The sequence below is a fragment of the Saccostrea cucullata genome, unplaced genomic scaffold (assembly GCF_032062105.1).
Source record: "Saccostrea cucullata isolate Sc308-1 unplaced genomic scaffold, CSIRO_AGI_Scuc_v1 ctg659, whole genome shotgun sequence".
NCBI lineage: Eukaryota > Metazoa > Mollusca > Bivalvia > Ostreida > Ostreidae > Saccostrea > Saccostrea cuccullata.
In genome coordinates, this window is record NW_026927632.1 from 208,373 (window position 1) to 223,953 (window position 15,581).

General features: G+C 34.5%; 1 protein-coding gene across 1 annotated transcript; it reads right to left on the reverse strand.

The window, feature by feature from the left end:
- Window positions 1–280: 280 nt before the first annotated feature.
- Window positions 281–11,922, reverse strand: LOC134275052 (heme transporter FLVCR2-like). Its single transcript, XM_062757293.1, has 11 exons — window positions 11,836–11,922; window positions 7,770–8,353; window positions 7,443–7,584; window positions 6,851–6,988; window positions 6,525–6,592; window positions 4,941–5,044; window positions 4,519–4,629; window positions 4,118–4,223; window positions 3,768–3,879; window positions 2,689–2,732; window positions 281–1,596 (listed from the first exon to the last, which is right to left on the reverse strand). The coding sequence occupies exons 1-11, from the start codon at window positions 11,846–11,848 to the stop codon at window positions 1,495–1,497; spliced, it is 1,524 nt and encodes a 507-aa protein (XP_062613277.1). The 5' UTR covers window positions 11,849–11,922; the 3' UTR covers window positions 281–1,494.
- Window positions 11,923–15,581: the final 3,659 nt, after the last annotated feature.

Here is a 15,581-nt window from a genome sequence, read left to right on the forward strand (position 1 = left end):
GACCTATATGGGTCCTTGAATAGACCAAGGATTTTTACATGGTTAATATTTCTCTCCTTATCCTCTAATTTTGTGATCTAATCTAGGGCATATTTACACAGGCGCTTGTTTCATACAGTACGCTAGTTGTTTTTTCTTTACTATATAATAAAAAAAAAAATAGCGTACTATATGAAACAAGCGCCTGTGTGTATTTACTACTGATATTAGGTATTTGAAACAAGTGCCTGTGCAAATTTACTACTGATATTAGGTATTTGAAACAAGTGCTGATATTAGGTATTTGAAACAAGTGCTTGTGCAAATTTACTACTGATATTAGGTATTTTTCCCCAAATATCCCTTTTTCCTCTTTTAGGGAGTAAAAGATTTCCCTAACAATAATAAAAAGTTCAAACAATTTTTTTCTTCAGAAAAATTGGAAATTTAAAGTAAAAATTATCAGGATTATCAGAAAGTGTGAAATATGGGTTCCCCCCCCCCCTGTTTTATGCACTGAATGGTTATAAAAAGGCTGACATTCAATCAGACCCCCAGCTGATTTCCACAATTTTTTCAGAAAGGATAGTTTCCCAAAAACCTAAATGAATCCCAGGGGCCACTGCCATACATTTTGAGTTTGGGAGAGCTAGGGGGCTCTATCAACTGCCAAAAATTCCTTGACATGCAATTAAAAAGGGGGTCATAAGACTTTTTTTTATTGAGGGGGCACAACGATATAGAAGCTATGTTTTCTATAGTACAACAAACCTGTTTACTCTTACGATTTCGCCGTATTTTGTACAGATTTTTAGTCCAAATTACGTCTCACGTTTTGCTATTATGAAAGTACGGAAATTGGAAATACATTTGTTTTGAATTGAGCAGTTAGTTTTCGTTATGATTTGCCTCAGTTTCACGCTTTTTTATCTCTAAAAAAAGAGGTTTCAAACACACAAGTGATGTCGGGTTGCCAAGTTCAGCTTACTTCAAATTCAGTTTAAAACGATGTGGTATGAAATGACAAAGACCATGTTATTTAACCATGTTTTAGTTTAGTAATCAGAAAAGCAGTTGTCTCCATTAAATATATGAAAAATTGATGGAAAATGAAATCTTACTGGGAAATGCCAATTCTCACGGACAAATCTTATAAAGAATACTGAGAGACAACGATAAGGGTAAACAGGTCTGGTACAAGTACATGTATTCTATATATATCGACAATATTATTGGGGGAGGGGAGGCCTTCCCCCGAGCCCCTAGTTCCTATGGCTATGATATCACCACTTCCCAAACTTTAGGAGAGGTGTAAACATGTATAAATTAAGAAATACTGTCATAGGTCATCAGATGCAATACTGCTTTTCAATACAAGTAGCACCTTTTTACGTTCGGAAACATTGAGAAAATTAAGCTTATATTGAGAGATCTTGATAAATCGAGATCGTGATACTCTTTCTTTAGCCATCCAGACCGTAAAGACGACTAACGCACGTAATACAATTGATGATATCACAACTGGTTGTCACAGTTATTTGATTCCGTCATTCGGGACTTCTCACTGTCTTTCTCTGATATTTCTATCTCCAAAGCAGTATCCATCTGCTCCAATATCTGTAAAATTAAAATATAAGATTAAGTACTGTAGATCTTACGTGTGTACAACAAGTAACTTCTCACACCAGATGTTGTTTGTTGATAAAAATTTTGCTCAAAAGAATCCTGCAAATTGTGAATTAAATATTTTTATTATTTCCTTTATGTTGATAGGAACTAACAAATTAGTATAATTATAAACAACGTTATTCCAATTTTTGATGAAAATTGCATTAAGTTTTGAAATATTATTACGAAAGATACACATGTATACTGAAATCTTTTTTTAAAAATAAAATATGCTTGGTTTCATTAATAGACGATTTACACGTACGGCATGTGTTTAGCCCTATTATTAATGAAAACTTAAAAAAATCATGGAAATTAAAAATTAAAAATACTGAGCATACTAGTATACAAAAGTACTACATGTGTAGTATTACACGCTAGTTTCACGTGTTTTCTATCTACGTTACACCACATTCTTCCCGGATGAACTGGAGAGAAAAACCCCTGGGTTCCGACGATGCTTTAGACACCTCTATTAATGACAACTCTAGCGCTCCATATAAACCGACAACCCATAACTTGGATATCAATAACAGTGTAGAATGAAAAAAAAAAGTTAAAAATTTAAAATACAATTCACAAGTTATTTTTTAAGTTTTTTTCGACTTATTGAGAAAAATCTCGGCTGGGGGTAAAGAGACGCCATGAATGGTTAAATAGGACCAAGGTATTGTGTATGATTGTGTTGGTCTTTATGATTGAATAATTCCAGTGCAGTGCTGAATGAATAACTTTTAAAACTCTCATTGAAAGAGACACATATACCACGTATTTTCAGGCTTAATGTTGATCTCGAAATTGGTGTACTGAAATGGGTAAAAATGTGTCAGTTCTTAATTATAAATAGGTCAATACCTACTATTCATTATTTAATATTAATAGTATCTTACAATTAGCAGTGACTTAATATTTTTATGATGATGACATAAACACGATCCATACAAAATTGTACATACTACATACAAAGGGACAAAGAAAATATCTAGTAATCTCTCAGTAAACTTCCTAATATTTCCATCACAAATCGATTCACATAATTACCTCTTTCCCAGCTTCCTGCCGTCTGTAATCAGCTGCAATGAATCCTAAAAGGAAATGAAATGAAACATTTTACTAAGGATTGAGAGACTGAGCCTGATTGAAGCTAGCATATACAGTTAGAAATATTTGGTAGTACGTGTACATACGATAGGTCATACTCTGAGGTCAATGTCACGAGAGCAAAAAATTGTCCAAAAAGAAGTCTCACAAGAAATGCGAAAATGGTGAAACAAAAGACATAGACAAGGTTAATTTTTTTTTACAAATTCTAGAAGATTTTAGATTTGTTCTATATATTTCTATGTAAAACTTGACTTCCCTATTGTGGCCCCCCCCCCCCATGATTTTAACAATTTAATATCTACAAAAAAAAAATTTCTGTCAAAATAAATATATATTTCTGTAAAAAGTGCATGGTTTTAACAATTTAATATCTACACTAAGGCTTCAAGGCTTTCCTGGCCCGGTGGTTCTTGAGAAGAAGGTCAATAATGCTGGCCCTTCATTTTAAAAATTTAAACTCCCCTTTACCCAAGGATGCTTTGTACCAAGTTTGGTTAAAAAGAAAGCTCGAAAATGTGAAAAGGAGAAATGGAATAATTATATTTGAAAGTACATCCAAGACTAGACCAAATTCTTGTCCAAAAGTAAAGAAATTCCTGATAAGTTATGAAAACTTTTGCAAATAATGCTGGTATCTAAAGAAAGCTCTGGAGAAATGGAATAATCATATTTACAAGTACATTCCAAGCTACATGTACCACTGACCAAAAGTTTAGATGAAAGTTTTGTAAATTTTTGCAAAAGTAGGTCAAAGTCAGGAGGTCAAGTGCATGTAGCCAAGGAAAAGTCAAAAGGTATTCACATGTGAAATATGAAAGTCTTAGGCTAACATCAACCATTCAAAAGTTTATGAGCAATGTTACAGATTTTGCAGCCTGGACAAGAAACATACAAAAATAGAAAGGATAGACCAAAAACCTCAGTGCCTTTGAACCTTCAATACGGGCTCAAAAACGAATTGACGCCTTTTATGCCGGTGATATGAGCAGAAGACTGAATCGATGCACAATACTTACCCGTACATATGGTTCCTAGCAAAAGTGTTCCTGATATTAAGAGATTTGAACCGAACGTCCCCACTTTGTTAATCATTGCTCTACAACCAATGGTTAGAATGATCCCAAAGAACTGCAAAGTAAAGCAAGATCACCTCCGATATCATAAAAATACAGCATGTAGAATCTGAGATTTAGAACTTTCAATAGATGTATTTAGACCCGTATAAAATCATTTTTCACCTACTAAATGTCAGGGAAAAACATTAAATTTTATTTAAGTATAATATTTTATTTATATTTAGGACCACCCGACTTTTATCAATCCCTTACATTATTATAATTATATTAGCAGGACCACTAATTTGTACCTGCGCAGAAGCATTCAGTAAACCGGAAGACGTTCCTTCCGATTCCGGGTAGGTGATTTCGGCGGCAAATTCAAAACCAACGGGAAGGTACCCGGTCATAAAGAAGCTAGTTATATCAACAGAAATAATGATATGAAATCAGTCATTTTTTCCGCTCTGCATATTTTAGATATTTTGTCAAAATGAATTTTGATTTTTTTTTCTGTTAAGAAAATACTTCAATATTTCTACCTTTAAAGATATCTATTCTACGGATCAATAATATCAGTTAAACATAATAATTTATGCAACCTAGTCGTTAGTTATTATTTAGTTAATATTATTTTGGTAAGAAACAATCATTTTCAACAAGTAATATTTATTACGAAATAATTCGAACATTACGTGTATATATTTCTTACCCTAATGCCCCTCCACATAAAAAGACAACCCATAAAATGTCAACATCAAGGGTAAAGGTGAAGGCCACCATACCCGCCATTGACAGGAAATAGATACCAAACGTTGTACCCCTGTAACAAAGGATATGTTCTTATCTTTTATAATAATGATATGATTCACTGATTTGAAAATAACCCGGAGTTTCTTGAGTTTTAAATGTAATTCAGCCGACATGTTCATGAAATCATCATACTAGTACATGTATTCAATATCCTTTCAAATGTCAAAACTTTATTTAAAATGTCTACAATTTTAAATTATTTAATATTTTGAAACGGTGGTACAATGTTTCTGTTTAGCACTATAGTCTTTCTGGATTCTTGTAACCGTTTGTTCATATAAATGTATGTACATGTACAAAAGCTGTCACTCTATATTGTACTTGTATGTCCTGGTTTTGTCCAGCCAGATTCCGGCTACAATTGACCCGCCTACTCCGGCTATTACAATGGTCAGACCGATCTGCCCAGCACTCTCTTCATGACCCTATATTCATAATGAAACAGAAACGTCTATATTAGAATGCATTACGGTGTTTATATTAAGAGCAATTAATTTTTTTCATGTGAATAAAAATTGAACAGTCAAAGTGACAGACTCTTTGCAATTGGCAAAAACACGCTTACAAGAGACAATTTGACAGTGTCATGTTCTTTAGATAACATGGACGATACATGATTGAAAACATCTTCAGATCTGGAGAAGTTTTTCAAAGATTTATTTTCTTGACTATTGGCACTATGGCAAGAACTGAACAAACTTTAATCTGCTGCAGCTGCTTGCTTATCGAAACATCTGATCATTGCCCTATTGTTCTTGAAAAAAAATTTTCTCCTTTTTATCAGCTGAAGTATTCAGTTTGTTTTATCAGTGTTTATTGTATTACACTGATCAAACACACAAGATCGCAAATAGATTCCAACAGGATGTAAAGGGCAGATGATACCAAATATGGACTAAATTGTCTATATTGCTTTTCCGTTTTCCCGACCATGTCAAGTAGCACACGGCGGATGTGACATGTAGGCAGGTGAAGGTCACTCCTCCATGGCATCTGATCCCACTTTTGGCCGATTTTCATTGTAAATGATGCGATTAAAAATGCCAAAAAATCATATACTTTTCTTTGATGTTATTTTTTTTTTTTTTTTTTGTTTTTTTTGTAAACATCTTCATTTATGCAACTTTTTTGACATTTTAAATCACATATTGTGAGACTTGCCAAGAAAAATTAAAACGTATGCGGTTAAACTGATTCATTTTACGTATGTATTCGTTCAAGTTTTATGAAAAAAAATGTATATCTGCGACTTTTTGGACACGTAAAATTATTCCAAAGCATAATTTTATATTAAACTGATGATGCTGTCTTGAGTTTTGACATATATGAACCATTTGTGTCTCCATTTTAATTTTTTCCCTCTGCTTTAGTTATTGGGCTAACTTTCTTGACATAAGTTCAACGCTCAATGATTAAAAGCCAGTCAACATTTTTATGCTTTTTGATAAGAAGTCCTCAGCCCAAATAGATAAGGATCACGTAAATTATTGGCGGTATGACACGTGTATAGATGACAACTCCACAATAAATGTGTGAGACAATTACAGTTACGTGGTATCATTTCTGACCATATGCACTGTATACTCATCTATCCATCGACTTTGTTTAAACAATACTTTTTAAAAATAATTTTTCAGAATACTAGACGAATTATTTTTCTCTTAACGACAGAATTGTTTTGGCCCCCCTTGTTAGTCCCTTATTCTTTGTTAAGAAGTTGATGACTCGTTTTAATATCCCCCACGGGGGACCATCAAACTTCTCAATAGAGCCTGTCCCTAAAGAGTATATACATAGTAAACAGTTGTTGTCTCGGGTAGCATTGAAGCTTCTATTTTTGTGCACTTTCTTTTAGGAACTTTATTTAAATTATGATAAAAGTTATAACACTTTGAATGTTCTTACCGGGAAGTAATCTAAGATGATTGGATTCAGTAACGTGGAAATTGCATAATAACATCCCGTATTTACACCTGCAGAATGAAGGATATTAGCTATAATATATGTGATCTATTATTATTGTTTAAGGCGCCGAATACATGTTACGGATTTACAGAATCTCCTTATTTACGTATAGACAGATATAAATAGTACGCAATTTAGAGGAAGATTTTCTCCTGTTCTTTACAGTCTTTCTGCTAGAGACTACATCTTATTAATGGAACATCAAATATTGGTTTACAAAATTACAGAATTTATTTATTGATAATAAATGAACTTCCCTGGCTTACCGTAAGTTATTGTGAGGATGTCAAATCCAATATTCTTGAAAAGGTTGAGCAGTGATTTCCCATAATGCTCTTCGTGGACATTCTGTAGGGCCATCATTTGTGCCTTACTCGGGGGATGTTGGGGTCTCTCCTTAAAAACTTCCAAATATTACATACTCAGCATTTATGTGTCTACAATAATGGATATAAAGTCCAAGGTCAAAATTTCATACAAAGCACAAAATGGTTTCCAAGTGATGACTTTACTTGTCTTTTAAATTTTAAAAAGGACTCCTACTAATTTCAAGATGGACCAAAAAATATATATTCAAGGTCATTAATCCATCTCTAATACGCATACAAAAGTTTCAAGATTTTTATTGATATATTCAGTACAGGGTCAAAGGTCAAGGTCACAAACGTGTTAGGTCTGCCACCATTGTTTCAAGCCAAAAGTTTTTGTATCGATTCTATTTGTAAAAGTGTGGACACAAGACATGTGGCTTGCGACGTTCCTCATCCACCTAATTTCATACCGGAGTGAGGAAAGGAAAACGTAAGACCTTATAATAGGTTGTTTCTAAAATTATGGTTAAGTTTTTATAAGACTTACTTATTATAACTAAGATGAGAAGCAGGGTCATGTAACCAGCTCCACCATAAAACATGATACTGAGATCGTCCCCGATGTCCTTAAGTGAGTCGCTGTTTGGAACTAAGATGGGTGGAACTAAAAATCCTATCGCAACGCCTACCTAAAATTCACAAGAAAAACATGAATGAATTTCAGGGTGGACATAATATTCATGAGACACGATGACTATAACAGGACATTCCTCAAACAAATGTATTTTATACGGGTAAGTAGTACCTTAAGCTTAGTACTGTGCATCGACCAGGAAGTAAAATTATCTAGAATACATTTTTCTTCCGAAAATACCTGATTTCCGAACACTCCAAGAGAGGTAGCTGTTGAAACTTCGTTGGGACCAAACCATACAGCGGCAATTTTGGCGGGAAGTCCAAGAATAAAGATTTGCGCAATGGCGCAAATAGTCTGAGCAAACATAAGCACTGCAAAACGATCGGGGGAAATGCAGGCCACCTTCAACCACGCCCCAAGAGCGTTCAGGAAAGCCCCAGCAATGGCGCAAACTCGAAGTCCCTTCTTATTGAGTAAGAAAGTAGACGGGAATATGAGTGGAATGTAGGCTAACATATAAATCATAGACAACCAGTCCACGGTTGTCTCCCTTTGGAATCTGTCTTCTGGAAGACTGGCGTTGTAATACTTTGTGATGATGTTGGCAATAATGTTCAAATGAATCCATTGATAAGCATTACTCATGGAGTAGAGGCAAAACAGACTCACAATCACCCAGCGTCTTTTGTATACTTTTGTAGTTGGAGAACCCTTAGTTGTGTGGTCTGTCCAGTTTTCGTCAGGTTCTTTTTTCTGGACCAGAATCGGTTGACCTTGAGGTCCATTATCAAGTTCAGGAAGACTTCGGCTGAGCGCATTACCTGTAGACATTGAGAAAACAACGTGTTGCAACTCAAAAACAATAAACTGTATACAACAAATGGAAATGACAAGAACAGTTATAGATCCAGAAGCCAAAACATAGCTTTGTCAGAACAACACTGCATTGACGTGCGGAGAAATATTACAAAGATAGGGGGCTGATAAAAGTGCAAGGTCAGAGATAGGAGGTAACTGTCCCTTCACATAGATATCGTTTTGTTATGATAAACCCGAGCGGTCACATAGTTACAAAAAATTGAGGTGTTATTGACCACTGCTGGAAAATTAGAACATGGGATTTTTTTTGGCTAATTTGTTCAGCGTTGCTCGTTGGCAAATTATGAAAATGCTTCTATATTAAAGGGCAGTGCAATCATGACCTCTTAGTCAAAGACAACCACATTTTAAATTACAAGTTGTAATGATGTAAAAACTTTTAGAAAAGTTCATTTGTGCGTTGTCATTTGCCATTTCACATCCTTTTCTGGAATGGATATACATCATATACAGCTAGGTGCTTGTGAACACCGATATCCAAATGTTTGAAATGGATCAATGATCTGTCCAGTCCTAGCCCCTGAATAATGTCAAGAAATTTAATGTACTTTTAGTAAATTCTTAACATATAATAGTAGTCGTCGCCCGCTTGGCGCAGTGGTAAGAGCGTCTGTTCTAGAGTTGCGGAGTAAGGAGTTGATGCGTGTTCGAATCCCACTGTGGGACTTGGAGACCGATCTTTCTTATGAGACCGTATAAACCGGGGTCCCGTGTCGCAGTAGGCGCTGGCATGAAATAGATCCCTTACTGCTCAATGAAAGTAAGTGCTGAATATAGGACAAAATATTCAGCTCTCAGTCATGTTGAATTTTTAATTTGATTTACATGACATCTCCACGACAAGAGGTGGCGTCTCCATATGAGTGAAAATTCTGGAGAGGGACGTTAAACATCATTTAATCAATCAATATCAAAGTCGTCATCTCATATAGATGGTGTGGTGTGAAACTAATTTTTACAGTACATGTGAGTACTTTAACCCCCAACCGCCCCATCCTTTGTCAATTAATGTGGAAAAGAAATAATCCTTTACCTTGAGAATACACAGATAAGATGATATGCAAATCAAATTATGTGTTTTTTAAATAAAGGAATATTGTAGGATTGTGTACAATTAAAGAGGATTTCTTCATATTGATTCTATCCTGACATTGGCCTTTCTTCAATGTATCAGAGAGATGAGAGAGTCGCTTTCTATACTTTCCAGACCAAAAATTGATTAGAGATCGGAATGTCCCATCATATAGTGTACATGTATATTCTATACAGCTGTAACGTGACGTTATTCTCAAAGCCAAAAATTAAAAATAAGCCCTTGGGCGGATCCATGAGTACGCAGACAAATCGTGTGTTGCAACTTATTAAAACTAGAAGTTAAGAGAGCACTGCTCATACAGAATAATACCCCACTTTCATGTAAGTATAACGGCAAAGTCCATGTTTGTTATGGGACCCTCCCCTCCACCATAAAAAAAAATCGCTGATCTTTTTCAATGGTGTAGGATCGAGTTGTGAATGTGATGTACCCTCAACCCTGCTAGACAAAATGATATACCCCTCTTTCACTATACACATTGTACACGCCTCGCTTTAATGCTTCACCTCTGTTAAATATTGTTGACATATATGTCCCTGTATTCATAGTTTGGGGACAACGGTATTTGGTTTGTTTTTTGTCCGTACAAACTTTAACCATGTTAACTGCGTTGTCCATAACTTTTGAAAGAGTATAGCTAGGTTTTTTAAATTAACTTGAGTTTTCCTAGTCCGAAATATCTGACGTTTTCCAGGCTTTTTTGCGATTTTGATATTTTACGTGCCCTAAGGCAAACGACAGAACTGGCGCCATTACGAAAACTGGAAATTTTGCCGTCTGCAACCGGAGTTCACTTTTAATATAAACTGAGAAATTCAAGCAAAAATTGGTGCTTTAACGGACATATTAAATGCTGTTCTGTCCAACTTTGGAGGGTTATTTCAAAGTTGCAAATTATAAATTTTGGGTTCAAAATGCAAATTTGAACCTAAAATTTTGACAAATATACGGAAAACAACCTAGAAACAGTGATTTTGAAATGTGACTTTCCGGAAAATTGTTTTCTCTAATAGGTCAAATCTTTTGTTGTAATGAATACGAACCTTTGTTACCTTCGATCACCTTTATATTTGAAAAAAAATAATCGTAGCATAATTTTTGAACGGATGACGCTAAGGTAATATTTTTTTCATATACTGTGCATTCCACAATTTGATCCTTTACATACACTATACAGGACCTTTCGACCTTGAATTTGGTGTTGACTTGTACATTTTTATTTAAAACATGCATGCATGTTTAAGAATGACTTGAATTTTTGCCAAAACTTCTGAACTGTTGGTGCTAGGGCTTTCAAATTTCACAGACATATTTATTTTTTATATTTATTTATTTTTTTTTTTTGTAATAGTTTTTTCCTCAAGTATCAATTTTTACCTTGTGTCGATTGGCTTGCATTTTAGAAATTTTAACCTTGACCATAAGCTTCCATCATGCCATGCGAGGGCATCTGTGTTTCACAATCATGTCTTGTTTATTTCGTATTCTTTATTTATTCACATACTAATAATTGATTCCATTAGTAATAATAAAAACTGAGCTTTCCTCTTTATATATCGGAAAACACGGTTACACATTTATAAATCTATTTTTAAACAATATTGATTCAAAGAACGTGTACTACGTTGAACTTTTTTCACACGAGTTACGCCCCGTCATGATCTAGTGTAACAGTTGCATCACGCAGATCTAAGTAAGGTATCTCGCACGAATTAAATAATCAATTTGATTTATAAATGGTATAAATTCAATAAAGCAAATTAAAAATATATACGTTTGAACTTTGAAAGGGTCACTTAAAGATTTAATTACTTATAGAGGCAATATTTTGTCGGAGAGGGTACTAAATTTTATGAAATTAGTCCAAATTCATGTAAGGAGGAGGGGGAGGGGGGTATTCGGAACACACTAGCGACCATTGCTAGTGGGACAACTAGTTAGAACTAGAATGAACCAGTTTTATATAATCTCCCCGTGCATGTCTCTTTAAAACACATGCATATATCATATGCATATTGGAGATGACATTGAATTGAAAATGTATTAGTAAGTGGCGGATCATTAAAGATCGGTATGACAGAAATAGGATCTGCACAGCAGGGAAAGGATACTCCAATATAAATAATTACACAACACGGATGTGTTCATTACGAATTTCCTTCCTAATCCTGTACTAAAGAATTAAATCAATATTTACAATAAAATAGGGCAACATAAAAAAACGAACATTAAGTAAATATTTTAAAAAAGCATTGCTGTTCAAAAATAAGGACTACAAAATATAAAATAACTGTAAGATGCAATCAGAAGTGACTCTCCAATACTTACGAAATATAGCCATGCTCACAACACCGGGTTCGATGTACGTTTGTTGTGAATGCAGACAGTTCCTCAATCAATTTGTGTTGGTATGTGTACGGAAGCCCAGATGAAACATTTTACTTGGAATAGTTCAAATCAATGTTAACTATATTTAAAAGAAATTTAGAGTTGTTTCCCTTGCTAGTGGGAGTCTCATACCCTAAATTATGTAGAATTTTCCGGAAAGGGAATTATAGGTTAATTTCCACCTTCCAATTTGGTTAATATTATGGTCATGTATATATTCAACAGGGCTTGTTTTAATCATATGGGTTCTACAAGCAAATGTAGATCTTTGACGGATCCAGATAGTGTGGTTAATTATGTGTGTGTGTGTGTGGGGGGGGGGGGGGGCTACTACACCCAATCTGGACCAGATACATTTTATATAGGCTGCTTTGTCACAACTAAAACCAATAGCAGTCACTAGCTGCCCCCCCCCCTCCCACACACAAACACACACGAGCGCACATCCTGGCCATTATGGAAAGGTTTTCGTTTTTCCTAGTGTAGTTTTTATTATTTCTAGATTTCCCTCTTATGAAAGAGAATTAAAAGATATTTCATTTTTAAAAGAATAGAAAGATTATAAATAAATAGTTACACATAAGTCGGTTAGGTCTGTTTTTATATGAGTATATAATCAGGTTATTAATTACACTCTTACATGAAAATAAATGAAAATTTATAATAATATATCTGATTATGAACAGCAAAATCGAGATATGCAAAAGATAGATTAATATACATAAATCAATGACATACATGTATATCTAAAATATTAATTGCTTTTATCGAAAGCGCGAGGTAGATCACAAGATCTACAAGAATCTCGGAATTCTGAATTAATTTTACATCTTCACTATCCCAGAGTTTCAGCTTTTCTGGCCCACTTGTTCTTGAGAAAAAGATTTTTTAATGACCCCATCCATTTTGTCTTTTCTTGATTATCTTCCCTTGTAAGGAGTCTTGTCCCTTCATTTTAACAATTTAAACTTCTCTTCATACAAGGATCCTTTGTGTTAAATTTGGTTGAAATTGGCTTAATGGTTCTTAAAATGAAATTGAAAATGTGAAAAGTTTATAGACAGATGATCGACGGACGACGGACAGTGGAGGATCAGAGAAGCTCACTCGAGCTTTCAGCTCAGGTAAGCTAAAAAGGGAAGTAAATGTACCAGGAAACTGAACTTTTTTTACTCGAGATGTTCAACATAAATAAGAAAGATATGTTGTTAAATAAATCAGTGGGAACAAATTATTTCAACAGATTGGTTACATCACCTATGAAGGCTGTCGATATTATAATCCAACTATCCACCCCATTCCCCAAACAAGCACAAAAACCAACAATTAAAGAATGGTTCAATTTCATTTTACATTTGAATTATTTTACATAAGTTGGTACAGCGTATAAGGTTGACACTGATGAATGACATTGATAATGTTTGTGGATGATTTTTATAACTTGGTCTAGATCTTTTATTTATTTAATTTTTATAGGTTGATGACAGATCTTGAAATATTACATGTTCTAATGTGAACTACCGACCCAATTATTAATATAATGTACAATTATTAACGGTTAAAGTACGTGGACTTTGTACTCCTGGGAACAACTGCTGGTTATTTAATTAACAGACTTTTTCGTGTAATAAGATCAGTACAGTGGACCATTCGGGATTTTAATTAATATAGTGTACAAATTTACTCCGTTACTGTAGAATAACAAGAGGAAAACGCTCTAAATCTATGCCCCATGCTTGAGAACCAGGGGGTATTATATAAATATTGCATGTAGTTGAGTGTAACATTGAACATTTTTACCCCAAGAAAACCATTGTCAACCGAGGCGCAGCCGAGGTTGACAATGGTTTCCAAGGGGTGAAAATGTTCATTGTTACACTCAACTACATGCAATATTTATTATATTATAGTGAATGTTTTACACAAATACATATAACTGAACCGAGCGCGCATAGACTCTGTGCAGTCGCTATTTTTTGGAATATCACCCGTTGTCAAGCAATGTTGACTGTTGCTACGCTGGAGGGCGTGGCTTCATTATTCAGTGGGTAATAGTATATGTTTCTCGACCAATCAGATTCAACTAATTTACATGAAAGTATAATATATACTATATAGTGATGGGGTTCCAGTCCGTCCGTTTGTTCGTCCGTCCGTTATATCACTGTTTGAAATTTAATGAGACTTTCAAATATAATCTTTGTTACATAGTATACCATTGTAACCTCCCATTTTACTTTTACTTTATTACTTTATTTTACTTGCCGTATAAGCAATCTTTAAATCTCAACAAAAGCGGAAAATGATATCAGATACCGAAATATAAAAATGATAGACTAGGAAACCATATATTTTTAGATAAGTTCTTGTGTTTAATAAAAATACTCATAGCTAGGTGGAGGGGGGATACATAATACATTCGTCGGGCGCCTGTGATTTTGCTCTGGGAAAGCCAAAATATGTGTCCGATCCAAACGTAAAATTGGTGGTGACTATATATGGCACTATATAATTAAGATTCTGTGAAAGCCTCGTTTAATTTATTCCATTCAGTGGTAAAAGAGAAGTTGCGGATAAGAGATGAGTACCCCAAAGCGTAACAGACTGACGTACAGACAGACACCCCGATCACTACATACACTCCTACTGTTCTGGCGGGAGTATAATGAAATCGTCTTATTATACCATTATCCCCTCTTGAAAAGCGGGGGAGGGTGGGGTTATAGTGATGGGGTGTCCGTCCGTCTGTTTAGCTGTAAGTTCGTCCGTCCGTAAGTTCGTCACGCTTGGGGTACCCAACTCTTATCCACAACTCCTCATATCAAAATAAAATTGGAGGTGCACAATGGCATTATGTAGTAAAGAATTTTTTAAAGTATACCATTAAATTTTATTCAATGGTGTAAGAGGAGTTGCGGATAAGAGATGGGTAGCATTCAGTATTAAAGAAAGAATATTATGTGGTAAAGAATCTGTGAAAGTACCATTAATTCAATATTATTGAAAGAACGGCAGTGTCCATGTTTTGCTATTTGGAACCCGAAATATGTGTCTGATCAAAAAGTAAACAAGCTAATTCAGAGAATTCGTGTCCCCCGCTTAGGGAAAAAGTCGGATCCCCCTGACTGAATTTGTAGAATTATTAAATGTATACATGTATACTGAAGCAAATAAAATACATGTATGTCAATATGCATATAAAGATTTGATTGCTTATTCTGTATTATGTGTATAGAAGATTCTTTTTATATAGAATATTTATCACACTGTAATGATGATTTTATAACCTCATAAATTTTTTATTTCACATGCTGAATACTATCATTTAATAAAAAAAAAGAAAAGTATTTAAAAAAAAAAGAAAAAAAAAAAGACAGGTTCGACCGAGATTCGATCCCGGGACCTCTCGCATGTGAAGCGAGTGACATAACCACTAGACCACGGAATCGCTCTAGCCGGTATCAAGTATATGCAGAACTAAAGTCACATACATGTATATATTCATGTTCGGTATTCTCAAAATTTTACACAATCCATGGTGTTTGATTTATTTAGCCATTATTAAACAGTTCTAATAGATGTAATAAGAACATAAAGTCCGCCGAGAACCTGTTTTATACGCAATAACTCTCCTCATGCCCCTGCGCTAAAAATAGCGACATGTAATACTATAAATACTAATAAAA

What these genes read in the sequence shown, in the direction of transcription:
- LOC134275052 (XM_062757293.1), bottom strand. An exon ending in CATCCTCACAATAACTTACG is followed by an intron (nt 6,593 to 6,850) that starts GTAAGCCAGGGA and finishes TTCATTCTGCAG; the next exon opens with GTGTAAATACGGGATGTTAT. An exon ending in GACAAAACCAGGACATACAA is followed by an intron (nt 4,630 to 4,940) that starts GTACAATATAGA and finishes CCTTTGTTACAG; the next exon opens with GGGTACAACGTTTGGTATCT.